Genomic DNA, 10103 nt, shown 5'->3' with positions numbered 1-10103 from the left:
TAAGAAGGAAGCTGTTGTAATAGGTGTTTATTTCTATTTCCCTAAACGCTTTGTTTGATGTAATGTCCTATGAATTACTGACAAAATTCTGTAATACATTTGATGCTACCAAACTAAGTTTTTTTTTTTGGTACCGCCAATGGAATGCCTCAGCGGCCGCCACTGCCTTTTGGATATATTTGTTATTTTCATAAACTTTATCAGTATATTGAAACAACATCTCTAATTTAATTTTGTACCCAGGTTTACTTAGAGCTCTATTCTATTAGAGGTCAATCAGTAGAAATGTTAAATAATATTGAAGAAAAGTGACAATCTTGTTTCATACCTTACTTCCCGTGTACAGTGTGTGTTAAATTTTATTTTAATGTTGGTATTTTTGTAAATATTTTAATGCAACCTGTCAAGCGTTCTGGAAAGCATCTTACTGGTATTACATCATTCAATAACTGTGTTTTTGTAACACACTGACAGGTATGTAAATCTTGATGGTTAACAGCAGCAGTCAGTTAGTGTAGAAATTATGTTGAGATAATCTGTAATTTTTTCCACCAGAAGAGGTAACAGACAGTTTTATTTGAACTCAACTAGGTTCTTGTTCTACATTCCATTGAATATGTAGACAACTAACACAGCCACCTTCATCACATGCTGATAAAAAATGTGAATCTTATTGTAAAACACAAACATTGTGATTATCAACAGAAGAAATTAATTGTAATGCTTAGCAGTTTTTATGTTACTAGTATATCTGAGTGATGGTTCCATCACATTCAAAACAAACTCATCTACTAAATTTGGTGATATATTCTGCATATGCTCCTTGGAATACCGTCTGAGAATTTTATTGGTTACTTGACTCTTAGCTTATCAAACACCTTCAAGTAATGATTCAGCAGAGGTATTTTCTTTTTAGGAAATAGTAAATAGGAATGATTCTATACCTTCGCCAGTAATGTTCATTCCATCTAACATATTGATTCAAGATGTTTCTACAAACTTTATCTCTAGTCACACACAGAATATAATAATTGCGTGCATGTTCAAGTGAAACACTACACTAAACAAGCATATGAGTCATCCTAAATTTCTATACAGCTCTTCAATGAAATCCTCCTCTGAGGATGACACGGCAGTCGGACGGTCCTGGTAGGCCACTCCACCGAGCGAGGTGGCGCAGTGGTTAGCACACTGGACTCACATTCGGGAGGACGCGGTTCAATCCCGTCTCCAGCCATCCTGATTTAGGTTTTCCGTGATTTCCCTAAATCGTTTCAGGCAAATGCTGGGATGGTTCCTTTGAAAGGGCACGGCCAATTTCCTTCCCTAACCTAAGCTTGCACTCCATCTCTACTGACCTCGATGTCGAGGGGACGTTAAACATTAACCACCTACCCCACCTGGTAGGCCACTCGTGGCCTGAAGACGGAGTGCTTTATTCAGTGAAAAGTAATTTAAGCTTGCTTTCCTCATTTGCATATTGAGAACACATATTTATAATTAAACCAGTATCTATGAGAAAAGACTACCCTTCCAGATCTCATAATCATTCTTATGTGATCTGATTTACCACTTTGTGCAGGTCCTGTTTATTCATGTCACTACCTTTAAAAATATTTTATTATGTGTTGGGTAGCACTGCATTATCCTCAGGGAGTCACACCTATGATACGTGGCTGGCGACCACGGGGCCCCGAGCTGAGTCCTGGCATTGCTTCCACTTACTTATGCCAGGCTCCTCACTCTTATCTTTCCTATCTGGCCACCCTCGGCCAGCTCTTGTTCTTTTCCGACCCTGACGCTATTAGGTTTCGAGGGCTAGGGGTCTTTCATTTTCCAACCTATACTTCTCATGCAGCGTCTGACCCGGAGCGGGCGGCTGCAAAAGGCGTCTGTATCCCATGTTAGGGGCGGTCTCCAGAACTGCGGAAGGCAACGGAATACCACCGCAGATTATCTTCCCTGCATAATGCAGTCTCCATTTTATGCACAAAAAATGGCTTCCTCTCATGTTAAATCATTGTCCGGAGGTAAAATAGTCCCCCATTCGGATCTCCGGGGGGGACAACTTAAAAGGAGGCAAAAAATCAAAACGAGAATTGGTACCTGGAATGTCAGAACTCTGCAACAAGCAGGAAAACTAGAAAACCTTAAAAGAGAGATGGAAAAGAATCATATGGACCTCGTAGGAGTTGCAGAAGTAAGATGGAATGGACATGGAGAGTTGCAGTCAGATGAATATGTATTCTACTACTCAGGAGGAGAAGTAAAAGGAATTAATGGAGTAGGAATGATTATGACAAAGGAATTGGCTAAATGTGTGGAATATGTAGACTATGCAAATGACCACGTTATTGGTGTAAGGCTGAAAGGAGCACAAAAAGATTTACTGATTGTCCAGGTGTATATGCCAACTTCAGAACATGATGACCAAATTGTAGAGGAAACATACAATGTAATAGAGAGAATAATGGACGAAAATAAAAAATGCTGCAAAATAGTAATGGGAGACTGGAACGCCATTGTGGGAGAAGGGAAAGAGGGAAACATAGTAGGCAGTCATGGTCTTGGAAAGAGAAATTACAGAGGTGAATGGTTAATTGACTTCTGCAGGGAAAGGCAGCTGATAGTGGCAAACACATGGTTCAAGAACCATAAGAGGAGGCTCTACACTTGTAAATCACCAGGGGATAAATATAGAAACCAAATCGATTTTATACTGGTAGAAGAAAGATACAGGAATGGAATCAAGAAGGTGCACACATTACCAGGTGGAGATATTAATAGCGACCACAACTTACTTATGGCAGAAATAGAAATAAGAATGAAGAAACTGAAAAAGGCGACAATGGTGAAGAAATGGGATCTAGAGAAGATAAGGTCCAACAAAGAACAAATTACAGAAATGCTGTCTCGGGACTTTCTAAACACATTACGAGACAAAGAAGCACCTGATAATGCCAATGAGTACTGGAATATGCTGAAAGAAGGAATCATTAAAGCAGGACAGCAAAATATAGGATATGTAAAAGGGAAAAGGTCAAAAAAACCATGGGTCACACAAGAAATGATTTCCAAGATGGAGGAGAGAAGAAAATTGAAAAACAAGAACACTGAAGATGCAAGAAAGATATACCGAAGGTTAAATAACGAACTGCGAAGAGAAACAGAGCAGGCTAGGAAAAAATGGCTAAAAGAGGAATGTGATGAAATTGAAGAACTGGACAGGAAAGGAAGATACGACTTACTGTACAACAGAGTAAAGACTATGACATGGGAACAAAACAGAGCAGGAAGTGCTACTATGGAAATTTTGAGTAAAGACGAAGAGGTAGTGTATAAAGATCGTGACGATGTCCTCCAGAGATGGGAAGAATATATAAAAGAGCTATATGACACAAATAGCAAACCAGAAACTCTGGAACTTGAACCACACAACAGTGTAAGTGATGAAGAGAAAGGACCGACCATCATAATGGAAGAAGTAAAGTTTGCCATTGATGCAATGAAAAATGGGAAAGCAGTAGGTACAGATACAATACCGGGAGAAATACTAATATGCTTGAACCACAATGGAATAAGAGAAATATTGAGGTTATGTAATAAAATATATGACAGTGGTGAATGGCCTGAGGACTTTTTGACAACAGTAATGATTCCATTGCCGAAAAAACAAGGAACCAAGAAATGCAGTGAGCACAGGACAATCAGCCTCATTTCACATGCAACCAAAGTGATGTTAAGAATAATTAATAAAAGACTTGAAAAAGTAATAGAGGAGAATCTCGGCGAGGAGTAGTTTGGCTTTAGACGGAATACGGGCACCAGAGATGCAATAGGGCTCCTACGAATCTTGGGAGAAAGGTTTATTGAAAAAGGAAGAGACCTATATATGTGCTTCATCGATTTAGAAAAGGCATTTGACAATGTGGTTTGGGACAAGCTGGCGACTATTATGAGGGAAAAGAGAGTGGACTGGAAAACCAGAAGACTTATAAACTCATTGTACCTTAATCAAAAAGTTTCAGTTAAAGTGAGAGGAGAAAGTACAAACTGGATCAGACTAGGGAAAGGAGTAAGACAAGGATGCTGTTTATCACCTACTCTTTTCAACCTGTACTTGGAAAATATGATCGACCAATGCTCATTAGATGACAAAGGAGTAGAAATTGGAGGAAGAAGAGTAGGGTGCTTGAGATTTGCTGATGACATGGTCCTTCTAGCCACAGGGGAAAAAGAATTACAGGATTTGGTGGACACCATTGCAACTAACGGAAAAAAATATGGAACGAAAATTAACACAAATAAAACAAAAGTATTGGCAATAGGAGGAAATAAGGAAATAAAAATTGTGCTGAATGGAGAAACACTAGAACAGGTGCAAAATTTTAAGTATCTTGGAAGCAGGATAGACACCGACTGGAAGTGCACCACAGAAATTAAAACAAGGATAGCAATGGCAAAAGAGGCGTTTTATAAGAAAAGGAGAATCTTCTGCAGCGGTATGGACAGAGAACTCAGAAAGAGACTCATAAAATGTCTTGTATGGAGTGTTCTTCTATATGGCGCTGAAACATGGACTATGAGGAAAAAAGACAGAGAAAGGCTGGAGGCTTTTGAGATCTGGACATGGCGGAAGATGGAAGGAATAAGTTGGATGGACAGAGTAAAAAATGAAGAGGTACTGAGAAGAGTGGGAGAGAAAAGGCAGTTACTAGATGTAATAAAGAGAAGAAAAAGAAATTGGATTGGGCATATATTAAGAAAGAATGACGGACTGATAAAAACAGTTTTAGAAGGTTACGTAGAAGGGAAAAGGAAGCGAGGAAGGAAGAGATTCCAGGTACTGGATGACATGATGGACGGTACAACATACAGCAGCCTTAAGAAGGAAGCAATGGATCGCAGAAAATGGAGAGGCAAAGGACCTGCTAATATAGCAGATAACTGATGATGATGAGCACTGCATTCCTCTCACAAGAGTGACTTTTACTGATACCAGTCTATGCCTCACATGCAGTTACATGTAGGCCAATAGCAGCCATAATCTCTATACACTGCATATATGATGTAGATTATATGCTTGTTTGAGAATATGGTTTAACTGCCTGCTTGGAGTTAATTGATTTCACAGTGCTGCAAATGCACTGTCACCTTTGTTTTCACCAAATCTGTTGTAATATATTATCACACATTTCTTCCATTACCCAACACTGCCCCCCCCCCCCCCCCTCCCTGTGATTATGTGAGAGATTTGATGAGAAAGTCCCTGGACTTCTCTGCATCAACATTAATGTCTCATGACCAATAGTGGCAGAGGCTGTAAGTAATGTGAAATGTCCCTCCCGAGACATCATCCGCCATCCCATGGTCATATATCATTGTAAGCTTCTACAAGAATCTATACAGAGTATTGTAAAGACTGTAGAAAACCCTTTCTGCCTTAACTATTATTACCTTCATACATTGTTTAACAAGAGCTTACCTGGGATCTGAACTGGAGGGGTGAGGGAAGGGGGTGGGGGCGAGATGAGAGAAGGAGACAGTAATTCATGCTAGTTTCACAGTGAATGAGGAAATAGCCTTGAGATTTCACAACAAATGAGTCTGGTTACATTTTCTGTTAGTAAATATCCACCTCATGTTTTAGCTTTCTTCAGAGTGGTACTGAACTAATATGTCAGCTTGTTTGATGGCTTAGGATATGAGTTCAACTTGCAAAGATCTTTTAGCTAACTATGAGGAAGGGAGACAAGAAGCTGCCCTTCACTGCTCTTGCCCTTATTGTATCTAACATTATACACTTGGGAATTGTGAAATTCGAAAAAATTAATGATTACAAGGAAAAGCTACAAAAATCAGCAACAATTAAGAGAAAAAATTAGGAAAGGAGCGATGCCTGAAACAAGTGTTTTTTTTAAATTATTTTTTTAATTAATTTGGTGTTATGGCATCCAAACACTGGAACCCACGACATTGAGCTGTGGGCAAGTGGCAGCTGTGCATAAACTTTCATGCTATGTGGGGATGAACAGAGGGGGGGGGGGGGGGGGGGGGGGATAGGAAAGATATAGCGATTTCAACATATGGTGATGGGCTAGTAGTTATTGATACTGAACATAAATATTTAATCAGGAAACTCGTTGCTTAATCAAAGTTGCTTTGAGGCTAACCTTTAACGTAGTTTTACTTGTAACAACATTAAAACATGTCACAAAGGCAGATGATTGTGCCAGGTTACAAAATGTGATCATTTATTCAGAAAACACCATGGCCTGTTACTTCTGTCTACTGAATCTGCTGAACATCCTGTTAAATATTTGGTGGTAGTGTTTTTGTGACCATAAATCAATTACATGGTTTTCTTTTGTTTCTCCTAAGGCACTGCCTCTACATTTATTATTAACTACACCAATAAAACCTGTTTAGTTTAAATGGAGTTTTTATTATATCCAATAAAGGGTAGGATAGAGCATTTTGATCAATAAATAAATATAAAGTTGTAGGTGAATATTTATCAGCATTTTCTTGTACCAGGCAAACTCCAATATTTTTGACAGGCGCCATAGTTGGTAGCATCTTCCAGCGTTTCAGGTAACCTCTCATTCAATGATTCAGGCAGGAATGATGTTACAATGGCCGCTGAGGCAAGAAGTAGTCCAAGAATCCCATAGAGGCATCGAGGGTCTATTGCAGTACCCTGTGGAAAGAAAAACAGGTTAGAGCACCCTCTGCATAATACATAAAAGTGATAGAGTTATTAGATTTATCAAGTTTTACCATTTGATGCAATACATGTAGCAGTCTGTCAGTCTTTGTGTGACCCACTGTATCAAGGTCTTACATTACATCTACTTATATACTCCGTGGGTCACTACAGAGTGTCTGGTGGATGCCACTTTTGCAGTTGTGTATATACAGAGGCGACAAAATTCATGGGATAGCGATAAACACATATACAGATGGTGTTAAGAGTCATGTACACAAAATACAAAAGGGCAGTGCATTGGCGGAGCAGTCATTTGTGCAAAGGTGATTCAGGTGAAAATATTTCCAATTGGATTATGACCGCACGATGGGAGTTAACAGACTATGAATTCAGAAAAGTAGCTGGTGCTAGACACATGGGGCATTTCATTTTGGAAATCGTTAGGGAATTCATTGTTCCGCTATTCACAGTGCCAAGAGTGTATCGAGAATACGACATTTCAGCATTACCCCTCCCCACAGAAAATGCAGAGGCTGACAGCCTCCACTTAATGACAGAGCAGTAGCGTTTGCGTAGAGTTGTCAGTCCTAGCAGACAATTAACACTGTGTGGAGTAACCACAGAAAACAATGTGGGATGTACAACAGATGTATCCATTAGAACAGTGTGGCGAAATCTGGCGTTATGGGCTGTGGCAGCAGACGACAAATGCGAAGGCCTTTGCTAACAGTATGACATGGCTGCAGCGTCTCTCCGGGGCTTGTGGCCATGTAGGAGGAACCCTAGATAACTGCAAAACCTTGGCTTAGTCAGGTGAATCTTGATTGCAATTGGTAAGACATGATGGCAGGGTTCGAATGTGGTGCAGATCCCATGAAGCCATGGAACGAAGTTTTCAACAGTTCGCTGTGTAAGGCTCCATAATCGAGTGGTTTATGTTTACATGGATTGGACTGAGTCCTCATGGTGCTCAGCTACTTGGAGACTATGTGGAACCATTCATGAACGTCATGTTCCCAAATTGGAATTTTTATGACCGACTCTGCAAGTCACTGGACCACAATCATTCGCGATTGATTTGAAAAACATTCTGGACAATTCGAGTGAATGGTTTGGCCACCGAGATCGTCCAAAATGAATCACATAGAACATTTATCGAAATAATCTAGAGGTCAGTTGATGCACAACCCTGCACCGGCAACACTTTCGCAGTTATGGATGACTACAGAGGCAGCACGACTAAACAATTCTGGAGGGGACTTCCAACGACATGTTGAGTCCACACCACCTCGAGTTGCTGCACTACCAAGTGCAAAAGGAGGTCCGACACGATAGTAGGAGGTATCCCATGACTCCTGTCACCTCAGTGTAAAATTTTCATTAATAATAACTTTTGTCAATTTATTAATTGCTGCTCGTGCAAGATGTATTTGGTTAGCATTATATTGTGTGCAGGATGTCTAGTCATAGTGGATACAGTTTATGGTTTTGTAACAAAATTTTATTCCAGATTTTTCGTTACTTTATTCAGTCACATACATAAATCTTTTGTCCCTATGTCATACATCAAACCATGCCTTCAGCAGGCGCTGTTATTTCAGGTGATCTGCTGACAAAACTAGTCACACATGCTGCAATGGCAAGCCAGTACTAGTAGGAAGCTTGGGAGGATTGTAATGTGCTGGTGGCTGGCCTCTTCTTGGAGCGCAGGACTCAGGCTAGTAGCTCTTACATCCTTTAGCATTTTTCCTGGGCGGATGGCGTGGGAAACCAATCTCTGGCATTGCTCTTCTTGATCAGCTATCAGCTGATTCAAATATTAAGTTTTTCCTCTCTTTGCCTATTCCTCTGGCCATTATGCTCACCTAGACTGGCAAGCGGACTCACGGTGTGCTCTGGGCATGCTCCTGTTTACTCAGTTTTTTCATAATATAAAAAAATTCAATTTATTTAACTCGTATATTGGAAACCGCATTCCAAAAACCTCATCCTGACTACTTCTTACCCCTCGCCCCACTACACACCTGTAGAATCTGGTGTCGAAGTGGGATGTGCCACCATCTGGTCCTAGAGCAGGACATAAAATTTTGGTTGCTGTCGAATACAGTTTGGGCGGCGAGAAAATATCCTGCCCAAAAGTCATTCAGCAAGCTGGTGATGTTACCTTGTAGCGAGCTGGGTGCTGTAATCGTGTCTAGCTGTGCTGCTAGCCTCTTATTACATCAGCGCATCCAACCGCTGTGGTGGGGCAACAGCACTGCAGCAGCCCACAAGCCAAGTCTATCATGCTGCGAGTCCACGCCAGTACCGTGGCCTTGCCAGCGCCCACCTGTGATAGGCGTGGACCGCTCCTGCTGGATACCATGTCACAAGGTGCAACCATCAATGCTGGCAGTTATTGTTCCACACTGTCAGGTCTGAGGGCTGCCAACAGGTGAAGGCTCTGAGGGATTCTCGATGTGGACAACGTGATTCAGCTCCACAATCCACAATGCGAGACCACATGTGGCAATCAGAACCACCGAAGAGCTCTGGGGATTTCACTGGGAGATTTTGGACCACACGATATATAGTCCAGATCTCTCCCCAAGTGATTTCCACGTTTTTGGACCTCTGAAGAAGTTCCTGCCGGGACAGCGATTCACAAGTAACGATGAAGCCAAGCCAGCAGTCCGACAGTGGTTCCGTAGTCAGCCAGAAGAATTCTACTACAGGAGCATCTCAAACTTAACGCTACAATACGACAAATATGTGAACCAGCTGGAGGACTATGCGGAAAAATAGTCTAAGGTGCGGAGAACATGATATATATTTGTCATTACCTGATTTTCCCTCGTATTTAGAAACGTAAAGCATCTCATGCAAATGGCCATGTCCGTATATACACTCATATTCAGAAAAAACAACTCCTTGAACGACTAGAGATAGGATGTTCACATTCACATGACGTACACATTAGTATGTTTTGCAGAAATGATTAGTATTTGAACCATGTCCGCCAACGGGTTCAAGGACAACGTCGATATCGCGGCGCAAAGCTACCTATCAGTAAAAGTTGCCCGCAGCTCTCGTTGTAACTATAAACCAAGCCGGTCGATGTGGCCGAGCGGTTCTAGGCGCTTCAGTCCGGAACCGCGCTGCTGCTACGGTCGCAGGTTCGAATCCTGCCTCGAGCACGGATGTGTGTGATGCCCTAAGGTTTGTTAGGTATAAGTAGTTCTAAGTCTAGGGCACTGATGACCTCTGATGTTAAGTCTCGTAGTGCTTAGAGCCATTTTTATGAACCAAAGGTTATGGATCAGTGTGGTTTGAACAGAATTGCAGGATGCCTTTCCGATATGCACGCAAACCGTACCGTCAAATCAGTGAGTTTAAAAAAGGGCGCATTATTGGT

General features: G+C 41.2%; 1 protein-coding gene across 1 annotated transcript in view; it reads right to left on the bottom strand.

Annotated features, from left to right (window-relative positions):
- Positions 1-6424: 6424 nt before the first annotated feature.
- The window catches only part of LOC126474032 (solute carrier family 22 member 7-like), a 91831-nt gene continuing 88152 nt past the window's right edge, over positions 6425-10103 (bottom strand). Inside the window, exon 9 of the mRNA XM_050101439.1 lies at positions 6425-6700. Coding sequence (XP_049957396.1) covers positions 6518-6700 — 183 coding nt within the window. The 3' untranslated portion in view covers positions 6425-6517. The remainder of the gene's footprint in view (positions 6701-10103) is intronic.

Source organism: Schistocerca serialis, chromosome 4 (assembly GCF_023864345.2).
Source record: "Schistocerca serialis cubense isolate TAMUIC-IGC-003099 chromosome 4, iqSchSeri2.2, whole genome shotgun sequence".
NCBI classification, from domain to species: domain Eukaryota; kingdom Metazoa; phylum Arthropoda; class Insecta; order Orthoptera; family Acrididae; genus Schistocerca; species Schistocerca serialis.
Note: the sequence above shows the minus strand (reverse complement) of the source record. Positions and strands in the feature narration are given on the sequence as shown.